The sequence below is a fragment of the Oncorhynchus keta genome, chromosome 26, assembly GCF_023373465.1.
Source record: "Oncorhynchus keta strain PuntledgeMale-10-30-2019 chromosome 26, Oket_V2, whole genome shotgun sequence".
In the NCBI taxonomy this organism is placed as follows: Eukaryota; Metazoa; Chordata; class Actinopteri; order Salmoniformes; family Salmonidae; genus Oncorhynchus; species Oncorhynchus keta.
Window position 1 is genome coordinate 46423451 of NC_068446.1, and position 25128 is coordinate 46448578.

The 25128-nt window shown below is 42.7% G+C and overlaps 1 protein-coding gene across 3 annotated transcripts in view; it reads left to right on the forward strand.

The window, feature by feature from the left end:
• The first annotated feature begins 6747 nt into the window (after positions 1–6747).
• The window catches only part of lctlb (lactase-like b), a 47559-nt gene continuing 29178 nt past the window's right edge, over positions 6748–25128 (forward strand). For 2 of the 3 annotated variants that reach the window (XM_052481097.1, XM_052481098.1), the window contains exons 1-9: positions 6748–6913; positions 10417–10577; positions 13237–13397; positions 18375–18462; positions 18655–18764; positions 20356–20484; positions 23246–23341; positions 24484–24538; positions 24668–24829. In XM_052481097.1, coding sequence (XP_052337057.1) covers positions 10451–10577; positions 13237–13397; positions 18375–18462; positions 18655–18764; positions 20356–20484; positions 23246–23341; positions 24484–24538; positions 24668–24829 — 928 coding nt within the window. In that variant the 5' untranslated portion in view covers positions 6748–6913; positions 10417–10450. The remainder of the gene's footprint in view (positions 6914–10416; positions 10578–13236; positions 13398–18374; positions 18463–18654; positions 18765–20355; positions 20485–23245; positions 23342–24483; positions 24539–24667; positions 24830–25128) is intronic. The other variant, XM_052481099.1, reaches the window with a different exon arrangement.

Here is a 25128-nt window from a genome sequence, read left to right on the forward strand (position 1 = left end):
GACAGTCTCCTGTTCTTGTCAACTCCTTACTGAATTGTCATGTTTGGCTTGACAATGACAGCAGTGGAGTTGGCTAGAGTACAAACAGATCTGAGAACAGGCTTATTGTAATTCCGTAATGACAGCAGTAGAGTTGGCTAGAGCACAAACAGATCTGAGACCAGGCTTATTGTCATTAAATAATGACAGTAGAGTTGGCTAGAGCACAAACAGATCTGAGAACAGGCTTATTGTAATTCCATAATGACAGCGGTAGAGTTGGCTAGAGTACAAACAGATCTGAGAACAGGCTTATTGTAATTACATAGGTAGAGTTGGATGTACAAACAGATTTGGAGAACAGGCTTATTGTAATTCCATAATGACAGCGGTAGAGTTGGCTAAGAGTACAAACAGATCTGAGAACAGGCTTATTGTAATTCCATAATGACAGTAGTAGAGTTGGCTAGAGCACAAACAGATCTGAGACCAGGCTTATTGTAATTCCATAATGACAGCAGTAGAGTTGGCTAGAGTACAAACAGATCTGAGAACAGGCTTATTGTAATTCCGTAATGACAGCAGTAGAGTTGGCTAGAGCACAAACAGATCTGAGACCAGGCTTATTGTCATTAAATAATGACAGTAGAGTTGGCTAGAGCACAAACAGATCTGAGAACAGGCTTATTGTAATTCCATAATGACAGCGGTAGAGTTGGCTAGAGTACAAACAGATCTGAGAACAGGCTTATTGTAATTCCATAATGACAGTAGTAGAGTTGGCTAGAGTACAAACAGATCTGAGAACAGGCTTATTGTAATTCCATAATGACAGCAGTAGAGTTGGCTAGAGCACAAACAGATCTGAGAACAGGCTTATTGTCATTCCATAATGACAGTAGTAGAGTTGGCTAGAGCACAAACAGATCTGAGAACAGGCTTATTGTAATTCCATAATGACAGTAGTAGAGTTGGCTAGAGTACAAACAGATCTGAGAACAGGCTTATTGTAATTCCATAATGACAGCAGTAGAGTTGGCTAGAGCACAAACAGATCTGAGAACAGGCTTATTGTCATTCCATAATGACAGTAGTAGAGTTGGCTAGAGCACAAACAGATCTGAGAACAGGCTAGATGTAAATGTATTGTTTTACAGTAAGAACATGAACAGGAATGAACTGTGTTCTCCCTCACGCTAATGAATAATATCTGTTGGTGCTGTATAGCCACTGTTATCATGTTATACATAATATTGTAGCCATCCTTGCTAATATGAGCCACGTTACAATTCCCGCCAAGTGGGTTAACCCTATTGGCACGACACATGGAAGGGGTTGTTCTTTCAGGCTCAGCGACCCAGGTTCGCTTCCCTGTCTGGGACCACCAGGCTGTAAAAACCATAGAGTTGTTGTTCCATACCCGGTTCTCGTTCAGTATCTCTCACTGGTCCAGCGGTAATTGTAGTGTTCAATGCTTGTAGCTCACTGTTCTACTGTTGATGTGTGTGTGTGTGTGTGTCTCTATGGATGTTGAGGCATGAATCTAGTAGGGTGGTATTCAAAACATACCGTCTCGGTACCATACCGGGGAATATGGTATTACCGAAGGTGAACACAAGGGGTACTATTTTTGTTGTTTAAAACTATACTGAACCAAAATATTTAAAAAAAACGCAACAAGTTCAAAGTTCATATTAAGAAAAATCTGTCAATTGAAATAAATTCATTAGGCGCTAATCTATGGATTTCACATGACTGGGAATACAGATATGCATCTGTTGGTCAAAGATACCTTCAAAGAAAATGGGATCTCGTTGCGGTATTTCTGTGCATTCAAATTCTCTAAAACGACGCGGCTCATGGTGGAGAAATTAACATTAAATTCTCTGTCAACAGCTCCGGTGGACATTCCTGCAGTCAGCATGCCAACTCTCTCAAAACTTGAAACATCTGTGGCATTGTGTTGTGTGACATCTGCACATTTTAGAGTGGCCTTTTATTGTCCCCAACACAAGGTGCACCTATGTAATGATCACGCTGTTTTATCGGCTTCTTGATAGGCCACACCTGTCAGGTGGATGGATTATTTTAGCACAAGGAGATTAAACTCACTAACAGATTTAAACACATTTGTGCACAGCGTTTTAGAGAAAGAAGCTTTTTGTGCTGTATGGACCAATTCTGGGATCTTTTATTTCAGCTCGTGAAACATGGAACCAACACGTTACTTGACCTGTTGCGTTTTTATATTGTTGTTCAGTGTATCTAGGCAACAGGGCTCTTGATCCAGGAGGGGATTTAATGTCTCTGCTGTAAACCCACGAAGCTTAATGTTGACATCTAGACACTTAGCGAGCAAGTTCAGCAAACCAAATGAAACAGCTGGAGCAGTGGCTTAGCATGCAGCCCCCCAGTTCCCCGCAACGATTGCAAATTATACCATCGGTATTTCTAAATACCCCCTATAGTCCAGAACCAGAGCAAACTTGGGTTCAACTACTTTTTTTCAAATAACTTCGTTGTGCTTGATTTGAGCTCGTCTGTTGCAAACGGAACCAACAGAACAAAACGACAGCAACCTGACACTGCGTGCAGAGTCAAGCAAACGCTCAAATAAATATTGGGGTTTTCAAAAGGGATTTGAACCCAGGTCCCGAGCCAGAGGAATCACGATCTCTCTATTTAATAACAGCATGAAACCATGTGTACGGCTGGGCCATATTGGATATAAGGAGACAGACAGTACTGTGGAGATCAATACATTACTGTATCAACGATAACATGCAGACTGTGCAGTATGTTATGAGGGTTAAAATTCATGAGCACAAAATAAAGAACAATGGCAAGATGGTAGGTCTCTTACCGCTTTTCTACTTATAAACACATTTTGCATAATCAGTTCAAGTTTATACTTTTAATTTTGTAAACTAGTGTTTTATCTCTAAATTCTTTAGGGTGTTTTCACTGATTTCCTGTCCTCTTTAAAGTGAACCCTGCGGTGAAACAAAATAACTCCGTTCCCTTTGTGTTCACACTGCCCTTGCCTTTGAATGAGGACTATGAATGAACTGCCAGTTCACGTCCCCTGTTTTGTGGTCCGTGTCCTTTATGTTGCCATGTATAGAAAGCACGTTCAGTCAATGTACTCTGGGTCTTTACAAAGTACAGGACAAGCCCTTCCATCAGTCCGGACTGATAGATATTTTAATCATTTATTTTATTTAACCATTATTTAACTAGGCAAGTCAGTTTAGAACACATTCTTATTTACAATGACGGACGACGCTGGGCCAATTGTGCGCTGTCCTATGGGACTCCCAATCACAGCCGGATGTGATACCGCTTAGATTTTAATAGCTAATAGATTACATTTAGTTAAAATATTAGATAGAATAATTGTAATCAGAGGATACTATTAATACGTAAATATAATGGATAACAGAATAAATAGCAGAAGAAGAACTTCTGTAATTGAAAATTGTACCGTTACACCCAAAGTAGGCTATTACCCTTAGAAGAAATATAATTGATTTTGTACCCTACGTTGTATTCTCGCACTATTCAAACCCCAAAATCAATAAACAGCGTATGAAGCTCTCTTAGCCTATCGATCACATATTGCAACAAACATTTTTATCTCTGCATCCTTGACAATCGCTAATCAAATAAAATTTTAAAAAACAGCACACGTTTTTTTTTCAGCGAACCTGGTGCGTAATCATTAGTCAAACAGTCATCTAAAACGAGAGCTTCTATTGGACAACTTCAGGTAAACTCCTCCCCGTTCCGTTCCCGTCTAAGAAACGTTTTGCAACAGAATTGTCATAATGAAAGTGCTGGAGTGTGTCAATGGCCCAATACTTTGGGAGTTTACTTTATAACTTTATATGGTATAAGGCATCTCACTCTGAGGTAAATCAAGGTTACACACCACACAAGTCATGTCATATAATACTGTACATTCCTGTTGTAATTTAATGACACCTATCCATAGATTAGGTCACCCACTCCATCCCTACTGATAACGCAGTGCCAAAACGTTCCTCTGGTCCACCTCCACCCACTCCATCCCTACTGATAACGCAGTGCCAAAACTTTCCTCTGGTCCACATCCAACCAAACATTCAACATTTTCTGAAAAGGGTAACAATGCACAGTAGATCACAACAAGGTCTTCTGTTTTCAGCCTGCTACCAGACAACGAGGCTTAATGTTTTCAACCTTCTACCAGACAACAAGGCCTGCTGTTTTCAGCCTGCTACCAGACAACAAGGTCTGCTGTTTTCAGCCTGCTACCTGACAACAAGGTCTGCTGTTTTCAGCCTGTTACCTGACAACAAGGCCTGCTGTTTTCAGCCTGTTACCTGACAACAAGGCCTGCTGTTTTCAGCCTGCTACCTGACAACAAGGCCTGCTGTTTTCAGCCTGCACAGGTTCTGTACTGTAGAACCACACCAAACTGTGCTGTAGAACCACACCAAACTGTGCTGTAGAACCACACCAAACTGTACTGTAGAACCACACCAAACTGTACTGTAGAACCACACCAAACTGTACTGTAGAACCACACCAAACTGTACTGTAGAACCACACCAACTGTACTGTAGAACCACACCAAACTGTGCTGTAGAACCACACCAAACTGTACTGTAGAACCACACCAAACTGTACTGTAGAACCACACCAAACTGTACTGTAGAACCACACCAAACTGTACTGTAGAACCACACCAAACTGTACTGTAGAACCACACCAAACTGTGCTATAGAACCACACCAAACTGTGCTATAGAACCACACCAAACTGTCACTACTGTAACTTGAAGGTATCATTTCACTACTGTAAATTAAGGAGAGAATCATTTCACTACTGTAACTTAAGGAGAGAATCATTTCACTACTGTAACTTAAGGAGAGAATCATTTCACTACTGTAATTTAAGGAGATAATCATTTCACTACTGTAACTTAAGGAGATAATCATTTCACTACTGTAATTTAAGGAGATAATCATTTCACTACTGTAAATTAAGGAGCGAATCATTTCACTACTGTAAATTAAGGAGCGAATCATTTCACTACTGTAAATTAAGGAGAGAATCATTTCACTACTGTAAATTAAGGAGAGAATCATTTCACTACTGTAACTTAAGGAGAGAATCATTTCACTACTGTAATTTAAGGAGATAATCATTTCACTACTGTAAATTAAGGAGCGAATCATTTCACTACTGTAAATTAAGGAGCGAATCATTTCACTACTGTAAATTAAGGAGAGAATCATTTCACTACTGTAAATTAAGGAGCGAATCATTTCACTACTGTAAATTAAGGAGAGAATCATTTCACTACTGTAAATTAAGGTGAGAATAATTTCACTACTGTAAATTAAGGAGAGAATCATTTCACTACTGTAAATTAAGGAGCGAATCATTTCACTACTGTAAATTAAGGAGAGAATCATTTCACTACTGTAAATTAAGGTGAGAATAATTTCACTACTGTAAATTAAGGAGAGAATCATTTCACTACTGTAAATTAAGGAGAGAATCATTTCACTACTGTAACTTAAGGAGAGAATCATTTCACTACTGTAATTTAAGGAGATAATCATTTCACTACTGTAAATTAAGGAGAGAATCATTTCACTACTGTAAATTAAGGAGCGAATCATTTCACTACTGTAAATTAAGGAGAGAATCATTTCACTACTGTAAATTAAGGTGAGAATAATTTCACTACTGTAAATTAAGGAGAGAATCATTTCACTACTGTAAATTAAGGAGCGAATCATTTCACTACTGTAAATTAAGGAGAGAATCATTTCACTACTGTAAATTAAGGTGAGAATAATTTCACTACTGTAAATTAAGGAGAGAATCATTTCACTACTGTAATTTAAGGAGAGAATCATTTCACTACTGTAAATTAAGGAGCGAATCATTTCACTACTGTAAATTAAGGAGAGAATCATTTCACTACTGTAAATTAAGGAGAGAATCATTTCACTACTGTAAATTAAGGAGAGAATCATTTCACTACTGTAAATTAAGGAGAGAATCATTTCACTACTGTAAATTAAGGAGAGAATCATTTCACTACTGTAAATTAAGGAGAGAATCATTTCACTACTGTAAATTAAGGAGCGAATCATTTCACTACTGTAATTTAAGGAGCGAATCATTTCACTACTGTAATTTAAGGAGAGAATCATTTCACTACTGTAAATTAAGGAGCGAATCATTTCACTACTGTAAATTAAGGAGCGAATCATTTCACTACTGTAAATTAAGGAGAGAATCATTTCACTACTGTAAATTAAGGAGAGAATCATTTCACTACTGTAAATTAAGGAGAGAATCATTTCACTACTGTAAATTAAGGAGAGAATCATTTCACTACTGTAATTTAAGGAGAGAATCATTTCACTACTGTAAATTAAGGAGAGAATCATTTCACTACTGTAAATTAAGGAGAGAATCATTTCACTACTGTAATGTATCGTTTAAGTATCCCATGCTCTGCTATCCCTCATGTCTATTGCCACATTACCATTGTCCCAGTCCCATACTGTAAACAGAATAGTATCAGCCTCTCTCTCCTACATTAGCTTTGATTATAGAGTAAACCCTAGTTTGTAAAGGATCTGTGTGCCGAAGCAGAATGTGCTCACACACCAGTGAGTTTCAATAGTGGGGGTATTTTGGACCAGTGGGGGTATTTTGGACCAGTGGAGGTATTTTGGAGCAGACCGCTCTATAGAGTCCAGTAGGTTGGATGCTTCCAGCCTGTTTGGTTTGGTGGCTAACAGCACTGAGGGGGGTTACATACGCAGGTGTTGTCTTGATGTCAACAGGTAACAAGGACTTCAATCAATCTCCCGCTATCCCATTTCATGCCGTTTTCCAGGCAGGACTAATGCTGAACCTTTGACAGGTATGTGTGTGTGTGTGTGTGTGTGCATTTCACACAAAGAGGCAAATGTCTGTGCATGGAGAACGGCATTCTGCATGTTTTTTTATTTTTAATTTATATTTATTTTAACCTTTATTTAACTAGGCAAGTCAGTTATTATTTACAAGGACGGCTTCCCCCGGCCAAACCCGGACGACGATGGGACGACTGCCAATCACGGGCCGGTTGTGATACAGCCTGGATTCGAACCAGGGTGTCTGTAGTGACGCCTCCAGCACTGAGACTCAGTGTCTTAGACCGCTAGGGCCTCTCGGGAGCCTGTAGTGTTTGCTGCAGTGCTGTAATACAGTTTCTGTACAGCACTTTGAGATATCAGCTGATGTACGAAGGGCTTCATAAATACATTTGATTTGATTAATAACTCAGCCAGGTAACACCACTGTGAGAGCAGTGTCTGCAGACTGTCAATGGCAGTGTCATCTCCCTCTACCTCCCTCTCTCCCTCCCTCCTTCTCCCTCCCTCTCTTTCTCCCTCTCTCTCCCCCTCCCTCCCTCTCTCTCCCCCTCCCTCCCTCTCTCCCTCTCCCTCCCCTCTCTCTACCTCTCCCCCCTTCCCTCTCTCTACCGCTCCCTCCCTCCCTCCCTCCCTCGCTCTCTCCCTCCCTCCCTCGCTCTCTCCCTCCCTCCCTCTCGCTCTCTCTCCCTGTCCCTCCCCTCTCTCTCTCTCTCCCTCCCTCTCTCTCCCCCTCCCTCTCTCTCGCTCTCCCCCTCCCTCTCCCTCCCTCCCCCCCCTCCCTCTCTCTCTCTATCCCCCTCCCTCTCTCTCTCTATCCCCCTCCCTCTCTCTCTCTCCCCTCCCTCTCTCTCTCCCTCCCTCCCTATCCCCCCCTCTCTCTCTCTCTCTCTATCCCCCTCCCCTCTCTCTCTCTCTCTCCCCCTCCCTCTCTCTCCCCCTCCCTCCCTCCCTCTCTCTCCCCCTCCCTCCCTCTCTCTCTCCCCCTCCCTCCCTCCCTCCCTCCCTCCCTCTCCCGCTCTCCCACTCATTGCTCCAACAGAGTTATGTGTCATAGAATGGATCTCTTGTGAGATACAGCTTCAAGCCTGGTTTTGAATTGCTGCTGGAAAACACAAAGATATTGATAAGGCAGTGAAATAACATCTCGAGTATATTGATTTTTTTTCTGCTGTTCTCTTGGTGCAAATGTTGCTCATATCCGTAGAAATGACATACACATAGACATATTAAATCATTAGACATATTATACCATTAGACATATTATACCATTAGACATATTAAACCCTTAGACATATTATACCATTAGACATATTATACCATTATACATATTATACCATTAGACATATTATACCCTTAGACATATTATACCATTAGACATATTAAACCCTTAGACATATTATACCATTAGACATATTATACCATTAGACATAATATACCATTAGACATATTATACCCTTAGACATATTATACCAATAGACATAATATACCATTAGACATATTAAACCCTTAGACATAATATATCATTAGACATAATATACCATTAGACATATTATACCATTATACATATTATACCAATAGACAAATTATACCATTAGACATAATATACCATTAGACATATTATACACATAGACATATTATACCCTTAGACATAATATACCATTAGACATATTATACCATTATACATATTATACCAATAGACAAATTATACCATTAGACATAATATACCATTAGACATATTATACACATAGACATATTATACCATTAGACATAATATACCATTAGACATATACCATTAGACATATTATACCATTAGACATAATATACCCTTAGACATAATATACCATTAGACATATTATACCATTAGACATATACCATTAGACATAATATACCATTAGACATATTATACCCGTAGACATAATATACCAATATACATATTATACCATTAGACATAATATACCATTAGACATATTATACCATTAGACATATTATACCCTTAGACATATAATACCATTAGACATATTATACCATTAGACATATTATACCCTTAGACATAATATACCAATATACATATTATACCATTAGACATAATATACCATTAGACATATTATACCAATATACATATTATACCATTAGACATATTATACCCGTAGACATAATATACCATTATACATAATATACCATTAGACATAATATACCATTATACATAATATACCATTAGACATATTATACCATTAGACATAATATACCATTATACATAATATACCATTAGACAAATTATACCATTAGACAAATTAGGTTTATACTTAACAAGTATGCCTAGACTAGGTTTATACTTAACAAGTATGCCTAGACCAGGTTTATACTTAACAAGTACGCCTAGACTAGGTTTATACTTAACAAGTATGCCTAGACCAGGTTTATACTTAACAAGTACGCCTAGACCAGGTTTATACTTAACAAGTATGCCTAGACCAGGTTTATACTTAACAAGTATGCCTAGACCAGGTTTATACTTAACAAGTACGCCTAGACTAGGTTTATACTTAACAAGTATGCCTAGACTAGGTTTATACTTAACAAGTATGCCTAGACTAGGTTTATACTTAACAAGTACGCCTAGACTAGGTTTATACTTAACAAGTATGCCTAGACCAGGTTTATACTTAACAAGTACGCCTAGACTAGGTTTATACTTAACAAGTATGCCTAGACCAGGTTTATACTTAACAAGTACGCCTAGACTAGGTTTATACTTAACAAGTATGCCTAGACCAGGTTTATACTTAACAAGTATGCCTAGACTAGGTTTATACTTAACAAGTATGCCTAGACTAGGTTTATACTTAACAAGTATGCCTAGACTAGGTTTATACTTAACAAGTATGCCTAGACTAGGTTTATACTTAACAAGTATGCCTAGACTAGGTTTATACTTAACAAGTATGCCTAGACTAGGTTTATACTTAACAAGTATGCCTAGACTAGGTTTATACTTAACAAGTATGCCTAGACTAGGTTTATACTTAACAAGTATGCCTAGACTAGGTTTATACTTAACAAGAGAGAGAGAGAGAGAGAGAGAGACAAACGAGACAGAGAGAGAGAGAGACACACAGAGACAGAGACAGAGAGACAGAGACAGAGACACAGAGACAGAGAGACAGAGACAGAGACAGAGAGACAGAGACAGAGACACACAGAGACAGAGACAGAGACACAGAGACAGAGAGACAGAGACAGAGACAGAGACACAGAGACACACAGAGACAGAGAGACAGAGACAGAGAGACACACAGAGACGGAGACAGAGACACAGAGACACAGAGACACAGAGACAGAGACAGAGAGACAGAGAGACACACAGAGACGGAGACAGAGAGACAGAGACACAGACAGAGAGACACACAGAGACGGAGACAGAGACAAACGAGACAGAGAGAGACACACAGAGACGGAGACAGAGACACAGAGACAGAGAGAGCTAATGTATCAGAGCCCTCTGTTTCAGCAGTGCCTGGGTCACCAGAGATAGGAGGACTACCATGCTTCCCTGCTGTGTGGTCAGGACGTGCCATGTGCTGGTGCTGGTGCTGTGTCTGTCTGCAGCTGAGGACTTCGACTGGACAAAGAACGACCGCGGCTCCTTCTATTATGGGACTTTTCCAGCTGGTACGGACTCAAACCCTGCAGAACACACACTAAACCCTGAACAATGCAACCTTGCATAACGTCAAACATTGTATAACACAAACCTAAACACACACATCCAACCATCAACACACACATCCAACCATCAACACACACATCCAACCCTGAACACACACATCCAACCATCAACACACACATCAAACCCTGAACACACACATCAACACACACATCCAACCATCAACACACACATCCAACCATCAACACACACATCCAACCATCAACACACACATCCAACCATCAACACACACATCCAACCATCAACACACACATCCAACCACCTAAACACACACATCAAACACCTGAACACACACATCCAACCATCAAACACACACATCAAACACCTGAACACACACATCCAACCATCAACACACACATCAAACACCAACCATCAACACACACATCCAACCATCAACACACACATCCAACCATCAACACACACATCCAACCATCAACACACACATCAAACACCTGAACACACACATCCAACCATCAACACACACATCAAACCCTGAACACACACATCAAACACCTGAACACACACATCCAACCATCAACACACACATCAAACACCTGAACACACACATCCAACCATCAAACACACACATCCAACCCTGAACACACACATCAAACCCTCAACAACACACACATCAAACAAACCTGAACACACACATCAAACCCCAACCATCAACCCTGAACACACATCAAACACCTCAACACACACATCCAACCATCAACACATCCACATCAAACCCTGAACACACACATCAAACCCTAAACAACACACACCATCAAACCCATCCAACCATCACACACATCAAAACCCTCCAACCATCAACACACACATCAAACCCTGAACACACACATCAAACCCTGAACACACACATCAAACCCTGAACACACACATCCAACCATCAACACACACATCAAACCATCAACAACACACAACCATCAAACCCTGAACACACACATCAAACCCTGAACACACACATCCAACCATCAACACACACATCCAACCATCAACACACACATCCAACCATCAACACACACATCAAACCCTGAACACACACATCAAACCCTCAACACACACATCAAACCCTGAACACACACATCCAACCATCCAACCATCAACACACATCCAACCATCAACACACACATCCAACCATCAACACACACATCAAACCCTCAACACACACATCAAACCCTGAACACACACATCCAACCATCAACACACACATCAAACCCTGAACACACACATCAAACCCTGAACACACACATCCAACCATCAACACACACATCCAACCATCAACACACACATCCAACCATCAACACACACATCAAACCCTCAACACACACATCCAACCATCAACACACACATCAAACCCTGAACACACACATCCAACCATCAACACACACATCCAACCATCAACACACACATCCAACCATCAACACACACATCAAACCCTGAACACACACATCAAACCCTGAACACACACATCAAACCCTGAACACACACATCCAACCATCAACACACACATCCAACCATCAACACACACATCCAACCATCAACACACACATCCAACCATCAACACACACATCCAACCATCAACACACACATCCAACCATCAACACACACATCCAACCATCAACACACACATCCAACCCTGAACACACACATCAAACCCTCAACACACACATCCAACCATCAACACACACATCAAACCCTGAACACACAACATCAAACCCTCCAACCAACACACACATCCAACCATCAAACCCACACACATCAAACCCTGAACACACACATCAAACCCTGAACACACACATCCAACCATCAACACACACATCCAACCATCAACACACACACATCAAACCCTCAAACCCTAAACACACACATCAAACCCTCAACACACACATCAAACCCTGAACACACACATCCAACCATCAACACACACATCCAACCATCAACACACACATCCAACCATCAACACACACATCCAACCATCAACACACACACCCAACACATCCAACCATCAACACACATCAAACCCTGAACACACACATCCAACCATCAACACACACATCCAACCATCAACACACACATCCAACCATCAACACACACATGAACCAACCATGAACACACACATCCAACACACATCTGAAAACCATCAAAACACACACATCCAACCATCAAACCCACACACATCCAACCATCAAACCCACACACATCAAACCCTGAACACACACACAAATCAAACCCTCAACACACACATCCAACCATCAACACACACATCAAACCCTGAACACACACATCAAACCCTGAACACACACATCCAACCATCAACACACACATCAAACCCTGAACACACACATCAAACCCTGAACACACACATCCAACCATCAACACACACATCCAACCCTGAACACAACCATCCACCATCAACACACACACCCAACCATCAACACACACATCAAACCCTGAACACACACACCCAACCATCAACACACACATCCAACCATCAACACACACACCCAACCCCGATCGATCGACTGACTGACTGATCGATTAACTGACTGATTGAAAGACTGATTGACTGATCGATCGTTCTCCATCCGTGTGCAGGATTTTCGTGGGGTGCCGGCAGTTCAGCCTATCAAACAGAAGGAGCCTGGGACCAAGACGGTAAAGGACTGAGTATCTGGGACGTGTTCTCTCACAGGAAGGGAAAGATACTGCAGAACGACACCGGAGACTCTTCCTGCCAGGGATACTACAAAATCAAGGTGACTTCCTTTACTGAAGAAAAACAGCACCTCACAAGTACCATAACACAACTTCAAATCAGTGACTGAACGTAACTCTGGTAACAGACCATTGTAAAAATCCTAGAAATTCACCTTAAAACATTTCATTTAACTTGTTTCCCGCAAATGTAACCCGCTACCTAAACCCTTTACTTGTACACTACCTTGGAGGTAAGAGAACCATGGGGGGGGATTGAGACCAGAGCAATAACATCTCTGTTGTTACCCCAGGAGGACATCTCCCTAATGAGACCAGAGCTATAACATCTCTGTTGTTACCCCAGGAGGACATCTCCCTAATGAGACCAGAGCTATAACATCTCTGTTGTTACCCCAGAACATCTCCCTAATGAGACCAGAGCTATAACATCTCTGTTGTTACCCCAGGAGGACATCTCCCTAATGAGACCAGAGCTATAACATCTCTGTTGTTACCCCAGAACATCTCCCTAATGAGACCAGAGCTATAACATCTCTGTTGTTACCCAAGAACATCTCCCTAATGAGACCAGAGCTATAACATCTCTGTTGTTACCCCAGAACATCTCCCTAATGAGACCAGAGCTATAACATCTCTGTTGTTACCCCAGGAGGACATCTCCCTAATGAGATCAGAGCTATAACATCTCTGTTGTTGCCCCAGGAGGACATCTCCCCAATGAGACCAGAGCTATAACATATCTGTTGTTACCCCAGAACATCTCCCTAATGAGACCAGAGCTATAACATCTCTGTTGTTACCCCAGAACATCTCCCTAATGAGACCAGAGCTATAACATCTATGTTGTTACCCCAGAACATCTCCCTAATGAGACCAGAGCTATAACATCTCTGTTGTTACCCCAGAACATCTCCCTAATGAGACCAGAGCTATAACATCTCTGTTGTTACCCCAGAACATCTCCCTAATGAGACCAGAGCTATAATATCTCTGTTGTTAGCCCAGAACATCTCCCTAATGAGATCAGAGCTATAACATCTCTGTTGTTACCCCAGGAGGACATCTCCCTCATGAGACCAGAGCTATAACATCTCTGTTGTTACCCCAGAACATCTCCCTAATGAGACCAGCCATAACATCTCTGTTGTTACCCCAGGAGGACATCTCCCTAATGAGACCAGAGCTATAACATCTCTGTTGTTACCCCAGAACATCTCCCTAATGAGACCAGAGCTATAACATCTATGTTGTTACCCCAGAACATCTCCCTAATGAGACCAGAGCTATAACATCTCTGTTGTTACCCCAGAACATCTCCCTAATGAGACCAGAGCTATAACATCTCTGTTGTTACCCCAGAACATCTCCCTAATGAGACCAGAGCTATAATATCTCTGTTGTTAGCCCAGAACATCTCCCTAATGAGATCAGAGCTATAACATCTCTGTTGTTACCCCAGGAGGACATCTCCCTCATGAGACCAGAGCTATAACATCTCTGTTGTTACCCCAGAACATCTCCCTAATGAGACCAGCCATAACATCTCTGTTGTTACCCCAGGAGGACATCTCCCTAATGAGACCAGAGCTATAACATCTCTGTTGTTACCCCAGAACATCTCCCTAATGAGACCATAGCTATAACATCTCTGTTGTTACCCCAGGAGGACATCTACCTAATGAGACCAGAGCTATAACATCTCTGTTGTTACCCCAGAACATCTCCCTAATGAGACCAGAGCTATAACATCTCTGTTGTTACCCCAGGAGGACATCTCCCTAATGAGATCAGAGCTATAACATCTCTGTTGTTGCCCCAGGAGGACATCTCCCCAATGAGACCAGAGCTATAACATATCTGTTGTTACCCCAGAACATCTCCCTAATGAGACCAGAGCTATAACATCTCTGTTGTTACCCCAGAACATCTCCCTAATGAGACCAGAGCTATAACATCTATGTTGTTACCCCAGAACATCTCCCTAATGAGACCAGAGCTATAACATCTCTGTTGTTACCCCAGAACATCTCCCTAATGAGACCAGAGCTATAACATCTCTGTTGTTACCCCAGAACATCTCCCTAATGAGACCAGAGCTATAATATCTCTGTTGTTAGTTACCCCAGAACATCTCCCTAATGAGATCAGAGCTATAACATCTCTGTTGTTACCCCAGGAGGACATCTCCCTCATGAGACCAGAGCTATAACATCTCTGTTGTTACCCCAGAACATCTCCCTAATGAGACCAGCCATAACATCTCTGTTGTTACCCCAGGAGGACATCTCCCTAATGAGACCAGAGCTATAACATCTCTGTTGTTACCCCAGAACATCTCCCTAATGAGACCATAGCTATAACATATCTGTTGTTACCCCAGGAGGACATCTCCCTAATGAGACCAGAGCTATAACATCTCTGTTGTTACCCCAGAACATCTCCCTAATGAGACCAGCCATAACATCTCTGTTGTTACCCCAGGAGGACATCTCCCTAATGAGACCATAGCTATAACATCTCTGTTGTTACCCCAGGAGGACATCTCCCTAATGAGACCAGAGCTATAACATCTCTGTTGTTACCCCAGGAGGACATCTCCCTAATGAGACCAGAGCTATAACATCTCTGTTGTTACCCCAGGAGGACATCTCACTAATGAGACCAGAGCTATAACATCTCTGTTGTTACCCCAGAGCATCTCCCTAATGAGACCAGAGCTATAACATCTCTGTTGTTACCCCAGAACATCTCCCTAATGAGACCAGAGCTATAACATCTCTGTTGTTAACCCAGGAGGACATCTCCCTAATGAGACCAGAGCTATAACATCTCTGTTGTTACCCCAGAACATCTCCCTAATGAGACCAGAGCTAATAACATCTCTGTTGTTACCTCAGGAGGACATCTCCCTAATGAGACCAGAGCTATAACATCTCTGTTGTTACCCCAGGAGGACATCTCCCTAATGAGACCAGAGCTATAACATCTCTGTTGTTACCCCAGAACATCTCCCTAATGAGACCAGAGCTAATAACATCTCTGTTGTTACCTCAGGAGGACATCTCCCTAATGAGACCAGAGCTATAACATCTCTGTTGTTACCCCAGAACATCTCCCTAATGAGACCAGAGCTATAACATCTCTGTTGTTACCCCAGAACATCTCCCTAATGAGACCAGAGCTAATAACATCTCTGTTGTTACCCCAGGAGGACATCTCCCTAATGAGACCAGAGCTAATAACATCTCTGTTGTTACCTCAGGAGGACATCTCCCTAATGAGACCAGAGCTAATAACATCTCTGTTGTTACCCCAGGAGGACATCTCCCTAATGAGACCAGAGCTATAACATCTCTGTTGTTACCCCAGGAGGACATCTCCCTAATGAGACCAGAGCTAATAACATCTCTGTTGTTACCCCAGGAGGACATCTCCCTAATGAGACCAGAGCTATAACATCTCTGTTGTTACCCCAGAACATCTCCCTAATGAGACCAGAGCTATAACATCTCTGTTGTTAACCCAGGAGGACATCTCCCTAATGAGACCAGAGCTATAACATCTCTGTTGTTACCCCAGAACATCTCCCTAATGAGACCAGAGCTAATAACATCTCTGTTGTTACCTCAGGAGGACATCTCCCTAATGAGACCAGAGCTATAACATCTCTGTTGTTACCCCAGGAGGACATCTCCCTAATGAGACCAGAGCTATAACATCTCTGTTGTTACCCCAGAACATCTCCCTAATGAGACCAGAGCTAATAACATCTCTGTTGTTACCTCAGGAGGACATCTCCCTAATGAGACCAGAGCTAATAACATCTCTGTTGTTACCCCAGGAGGACATCTCCCTAATGAGACCAGAGCTAATAACATCTCTGTTGTTACCCCAGGAGGACATCTCCCTAATGAGACCAGAGCTAATAACATCTCTGTTGTTACCCCAGGAGGACATCTCCCTAATGAGACCAGAGCTAATAACATCTCTGTTGTTACCTCAGGAGGACATCTCCCTAATGAGACCAGAGCTAATAACATCTCTGTTGTTACCCCAGGAGGACATCTCCCTAATGAGACCAGAGCTATAACATCTCTGTTGTTACCCCAGGAGGACATCTCCTAATGAGACCAGAGCTAATAACATCTCTGTTGTTACCCCAGGAGGACATCTCCTAATGAGACCAGAGCTATAACATCTCTGTTGTTACCCCAGGAGAACATCTCCCTAATGAGACCAGAGCTATAACATCTCTGTTGTTAACCCAGGAGGACATCTCCCTAATGAGACCAGAGCTATAACATCTCTGTTGTTACCCCAGAACATCTCCCTAATGAGACCAGAGCTAATAACATCTCTGTTGTTACCCCAGGAGGACATCTCCCTAATGAGACCAGAGCTAATAACATCTCTGTTGTTACCTCAGGAGGACATCTCCCTAATGAGACCAGAGCTAATAACATCTCTGTTGTTACCCCAGGAGGACATCTCCCTAATGAGACCAGAGCTAATAACATCTCTGTTGTTACCCCAGGAGGACATCTCCCTAATGAGACCAGAGCTATAACATCTCTGTTGTTACCCCAGGAGGACATCTCCCTAATGAGACCAGAGCTAATAACATCTCTGTTGTTACCCCAGGAGGACATCTCCCTAATGAGACCAGAGCTAATAACATCTCTGTTGTTACCCCAGGAGGACATCTCCCTAATGAGACCAGAGCTAATAACATCTCTGTTGTTACCCCAGGAGGACATCTCCCTAATGAGACCAGAGCTAATAACATCTCTGTTGTTACCCCAGGAGGACATCTCCCTAATGAGACCAGAGCTAATAACATCTCTGTTGTTACCCCAGGAGGACATCTCCCTAATGAGACCAGAGCTATAACATCTCTGTTGTTACCCCAGAACATCTCCCTAATGAGACCAGAGCTAATAACATCTCTGTTGTTACCCCAGGAGGACATCTCCCTAATGAGACCAGAGCTAATAACATCTCTGTTGTTACCCCAGGAGGACATCTCCCTAATGAAAGAGCTGAAGCTGGACCACTATCGCTTCTCCATCTCCTGGCCTCGTATCATGCCTACTGGGATCAAATGTGAGTTACCCACGTGTGATTACAAGTATGGTACGCACATCCAGTACATTTTGTAGGTGCAGGGTACATAAAAAAATATATATATTTTAAAAAAAACAACCACACACGTGTCGATTGCTCCCAGTTTTACCGTGTAGTTTCATTGTGTAACGTTTTGGTCCACGCTGATGGGTTCTGGGATTTCTTTCACAGCCGACCATGTGAATGAGAAAGGCATAAAGTACTACGATGAGTTGATTGACAACCTGTTGGAGAACAAGATCACTCCCATCGCTACTCTGTACCACTGGGATCTACCTCAGGTGGGTCTTATCAATAGAACAGATGTACCGGATGTGAAACGGCTACCTCAGTTAGCGGTGGTGCTGGTGTAACGGATGTGCTGGTGTAACCCAGCTTAGTTAGCGGTGGGTGGTGCAGCTAGCTTAGTTAGCGGTGGTGCTGGTGTAACACATTCTATGATAAAGCCCACAGAGATCCTATTAAATTAGCCCACATTCTATGATAAAGCCCACAGAGATCTATTTTATTAAATTAGCCACACATTCTATGATAAAGCCCACAGAGATCCTATTAAATTAGACACATTCTATGATAAAGCCCACAGAGATCCTATTAAATTAGCCACACATTCTATGATAAAGCCCACAGAGATCCTATTAAATTAGCCACACATTCTATGATAAAGCCCACAGAGATCTATTAAATTAGCCTGTGGTCACATTCTATGATAAAGCCCACAGAGATCCTATTAAATTAACACATTTTGATAAAGCCCACAGAGATCCTATTAAATTAGCCACACATTCTATGATAAGCCCACAGAGATCCATTAAATTAGCCACACATTCTATGATAAACACAAAGAAAGAAATTCTATGATAAAGCCCACAGGCTATTCCACTAATAAAGCCCACAGAGATCCTATTAAATTAGCCCGCCTATGATAAACAGAGATGCATGACATTCTATGATAAAGACAGAGATGGACTTGAGATTAAATAGCCACACCAATACCACAGAGATCCTATTAAATTCAATTCTATGATAAAGCCCACATAGATCCTATTAAATTAGCCACACATTCTATGATAAAGCCCAGATGAGATCCTATTAAATTAGCCACACATTCTATGATAAAGCCCACAGAGATTCTATTAAATTAGCCACACATTCTATGATAAAGCCCACAGAGATCCTATTAAATTAGCCACACATTCTATGATAAAGCCCACAGAGATCCTATTAAATTAGCCACACATTCTATGATAAAGCCCACAGAGATCCTATTAAATTAGCCACACATTCTATGATAAAGCCCACAGAGATCCTATTAAATTAGCCACACATTCTATGATAAAGCCCACAGAGATCCTATTAAATTAGCCACACATTCTATGATAAAGCCCACAGAGATCCTATTAAATTAGCCACACATTCTATGATAAAGCCCACAGAGATCCTATTAAATTAGCCACACATTCTATGATAAAGCCCACAGAGATCCTATTAAATTAGCCACACATTCTATGATAAAGCCCACAGAGATCCTATTAAATTAGCCACACATTCTATGATAAAGCCCACAGAGATCCTATTAAATTAGCCACACATTCTATGATAAAGCCCACAGAGATCCTATTAAATTAGCCACACATTCTATGATAAAGCCCACAGAGATCCTATTAAATTAGCCACACATTCTATGATAAAGCCCACAGAGATCCTATTAAATTAGCCACACATTCTATGATAAAGCCCACAGAGATCCTATTAAATTAGCCACTCTATGATAAAGCCCCTCCCCTCCCCCCAAAATAGATTATTCTAGGAGAGATTCTACAGTACTATTTCCCTTGGCTGGTTCATCTCTTCCTCTTTGTGCTCCTGTAGGTCCTCCAGGAGAAGTACGGAGGATGGCAGAACATCAGCATGGTCAACTACTTCAATGAGTTTGCCAACCTGTGTTTTGAGAGGTTCGGAAACAGAGTGAAGTACTGGATCACCTTGAACAACCCATGGGTACATTCAGTCGTAACCAAGTCTTCACTTTTCAAACCAAACGGATTCTTTTCTTCTTTCTGTGAAGTGTGTTGAGACCTTGTAAAATACACTAAATACACTAAATACATTGTAATTTGATGGAACAGTTATTAGCATGAGCCATTTAAAAATGGTGAATGTCTATCGGTGGGGGGCAGGGTAAATGTCTATAGGGGGGCAGGGTAAATGTCTATAGGGGGGCAGGGTAAATGTCTATAGGGGAGGGGGCAGGGTAAATGTCTATAGGGGGGGCAGGGTAAATGTCTATAGGGGGGCAGGGTAAATGTCTATAGGGGGGCAGGGTAAATGTCTATAGGGGGCAGGGTAAATGTCTATAGGGGCAGGGTAAATGTCTATAGGGGGCAGGGTAAATGTCTATAGGGGGGCAGGGTAAATGTCTATAGGGGGCAGGGTAAATGTCTATAGGGGGGCAGGGTAAATGTCTATAGGGGGGCAGGGTAAATGTCTATAGGGGGGCAGGGTAAATGTCTATAGGGGGCAGGGTAAATGTCTATAGGGGGGCAGGGTAAATGTCTATAGGGGGGCAGGGTAAATGTCTATAGGGGGGCAGGGTAAATGTCTATAGGGGGCAGGGTAAATGTCTATAGGGGGGCAGGGTAAATGTCTATGGGGGGCAGGGTAAATGTCTATAGGGGGGCAGGGTAAAGGTCTATAGGGGGGCAGGGTAAATGTCTATAGGGGGGGCAGGGTAAATGTCTATAGGGGGGCAGGGTAAATGTCTATAGAGGGGGGCAGGGTAAATGTCTATAGGGGGGGGCAGGGTAAATGTCTATAGGGGGACAGAGTAAATGTCTATAGGGGGGCAGGGTAAATGTCTATAGGGGGGCAGGGTAAATGTCTATAGGGGGGCAGGGTAAATGTCTATAGGGGGGCAGGGTAAATGTGTCTATAGGGGGCAGGGTAAATGTCTATAGGGGGGCAGGGTAAATGTCTATAGGAGGGGGCAGGTTAATGCCTATAGGGGGGGGCAGGGTAAATGTCTATAGGGGGGCAGGGTAAATGTCTATAGAGGGGGGCAGGGTAAATGTCTATAGAGGGGGCAGGGTAAATGACTATAGGGGGCAGGGTAAATGTCTATAGAGGGGGGGCAGGGTAAATGTCTATAGAGGGGGGCAGGGTAAATGTCTATAGAGGGGGGGCAGGGTAAATGACTATAGGGGGGCAGGGTAAATGACTACAGGGGGGTAAATGTCTATAGGGGGGCAGGGTAAATGTCTATAGGGGGGCAGGGTAAATGTCTATAGAAGAGGAGGGGGCAGGGTAAAGGTCTATAGGGGGGCAGGTTAATGCCTATAGGGGGAGCAGGGTAAATGTCTATAGGGGGCAGGGTAAATGTCTATAGGGGGCAGGGTAAATGTCTATAGAAGGGGGCAGGGTAAATTACTATAGGGGGTAGGGTAAATGTCTATGGGGGGCAGGGTAAATGACTATAGAGGGGGCAGGGTAAATGTCTATAGGGGGGCAGGGTAAATGTCTATAGAAGGGGGGCGGGGTAAATGACTATAGGGGGGCAGGGTAAATGTCTATAGGGGGCAGGTTAATGCCTATAGGGGGAGCAGGGTAAGTGTCTATAGGGGGGCAAGGGTAAATTACTATGGTGGGGGCAGGGTAAATGACTATGGGAGGGGAGCAGGGTAAATGTCTATAGGGGGCAGGGTAAATGCCTATAGAGGGGGGCAGGGTAAATGACTATAGGGGGGTAGGGTAAATGACTATAGGGGGACAGGGTAAATGTCTATAGGGGGGCAGGGTAAATGACTATAGAGGGGGACAGAGTAAATGACTATAGGGGGACAGGGTAAATGACTATAGGGGGGCAGGGTAAATGTCTATAGGGGGCAGGGTAAATGTCTATGGGGGGGGCAGGGTAAATGTCTATAGGGGGGACAGGGTAAATGTCTATAGGGGGACAGGGTAAATGTCTATGGGGGGCAGGGTAAATGTCTATAGGGGGACAGGGTAAATGACTATAGGGGGGCAGAGTGAATGTCTATGGGGGGACAGGGTAAATGTCTATGGGGGGCAGGGTAAATGTCTATAGGGGGCAGGGTAAATGTCTATAGGGGGGCAGGGTAAATGACTATAGGGGGCAGGGTAAATGTCTATAGGGGGGGACAGGGTAAATGTCTATAGGGGGACAGGGTAAATGACTATAGGGGGGACAGGGTAAATGACTATAGAGGGGGGTAAATGTCTATAGGGGGGCAGGGTAAATGTCTATAGGGGGGCAGGGTAAATGTCTATAGGGGGCAGGGTAAATGTCTATAGGGGGGTAAATGTCTATAGGGGGCAGGGTAAATGTCTATAGGGGGGCAGGGTAAATGTCTATAGGGGGGCAGGGTAAATGTCTATAGGGGGCAGGGTAAATGTCTATAGGGGGGACAGGGTAAATGACTATAGGGGGCAGGGTAAATGTCTATAGGGGGGCAGGGTAAATGTCTATAGGGGGCAGGGTAAATGACTATAGGGGGGCAGGGTAAATGACTATAGGGGGGCAGGGTAAATGTCTATAGGGGGGCAGGGTAAATGTCTACAGGGGGGCAGGGTAAATGTCTATAGGGGGGCAGGGTAAATGTCTATAGGGGGGGGCAGGGTAAATGTCTATAGGGGGGCAGGGTAAATGTCTATAGGGGGCAGGGTAAATGTCTATAGGGGGGGGCAGGGTAAATGTCTATTGGGGGGGGCAGGGTAAATGTCTAACTGGAGTGTGTGTTTGCAGTCGGTGGCAGTGGAGGGCTATGAGACAGGTGAGCACGCTCCTGGACTGAAGCTGAGAGGAACAGGGGCCTACCGGGCCGCGCATCACATGATCAAGGTGAGAGGTCACTATTTTTGCCTGGTCCCAGATCGGTTTGTGCTACAGGGCCCATAGAAGCTGACTATACAGCACCAACAGATCTGAGACCAGGCTACAGGGCCCATAGAAGCTGACTATACAGCACCAACAGATCTGAGACCAGGCTACAGGGCCCATAGAAGCTGACTATAGAGCAACAACAGATCTGAGACCAGGCTACAGGGCCCATAGAAGCTGACTATAGAGCAACAACAGATCTGAGACCAGGCTACAGGGGCCATAGAAGCTGACTATACAGCAACAACAGATCTGAGACCAGGCTACAGGGCCCATAGAAGCTGACTATACAGCACCAACAGATCTGAGACCAGGCTACAGGGCCCATAGAAGCTGACTATAGAGCAACAACAGATCTGAGACCAGGCTACAGGGCCCATAGAAGCTGACTATACAGCAACAACAGATCTGAGACCAGGCTACAGGGGCCATAGAAGCTGACTATACAGCAACAACAGATCTGAGACCAGGCTACAGGGCCCATAGAAGCTGACTATACAGCAACAACAGATCTGAGACCAGGCTACAGGGGCCATAGAAGCTGACTATACAGCAACAACAGATCTGAGACCAGGCTACAGGGGCCATAGAAGCTGACTATACAGCAACAACAGATCTGAGACCAGGCTACAGGGGCCATAGAAGCTGACTATACAGCAACAACAGATCTGAGACCAGGCTACAGGGCCCATAGAAGCTGACTATACAGCAACAACAGATCTGAGACCAGGCTACAGGGGCCATAGAAGCTGACTATACAGCAACAACAGATCTGAGACCAGGCTACAGGGGCCATAGAAGCTGACTATACAGCAACAACAGGTCTGAGACGAGCAACAGATCTGAGACCAGGCTAACTCTGTGTGTATTCTACTACTTTCTCATGATCAATCAACTCCACTGTGGACGTTTTTATTTATTAATATTTATTCATCCTTGTCCTGTGGACGTTTTTATTTATTAATATTTATTCATCATTATCCTGTGGACCCACATCGTTTTTGTTGTTGCTCTACCACTACACATCTGATTCCACTAATCGAAGGTTAGACGATGAATTGAAAGGTGATGATACCAGTTGCCTCTCTCTTTTGTCTTGTCAGGCCCATGCTAAAGTCTGGCACACCTACGACACCAAGTGGAGAGAGAAACAGAAAGGTAGATCAGCATCACAGCCTTTCTTATTACATTTTTTTAAAAAAATAAAAAAAATCCTGACTGCACTACACATTTCCCTAATTGGGCCAATAAAGACATTGATTGGTCGATTGATTCCATCTCCTGCAGGCCTGGTGGGCATCTCTCTGTCTGGAGATTGGGGCGAACCGGTAGACATCAGTAACCGGAAGGACATCGAGGCAGCAGAGCGATACGTCCAATTCTACATTGGCTGGTTCGCCACTCCCATCTTCCACGGGGACTATCCACAAGTCATGAAGGACTTTATTGGTGAGTTTACATCAGATACCTGACAAATTAACTATCATTATGAATAATATAATGAACTATAATTATGAATAATATAATAATAATTAACTATCATTATGAATAGTATAATAATGATAATTAACTATAATTATGAATAATATAATGATAATTAGCTATCATTATGAATAATAATAATTAACTATCATTATGAATAATATAATGATAATTAACTATAATTATGAATAATATAATGATAATTAACTATCATTATGAATAATATATAATAATAATGAACTATAATTATGAATAATATAATGATA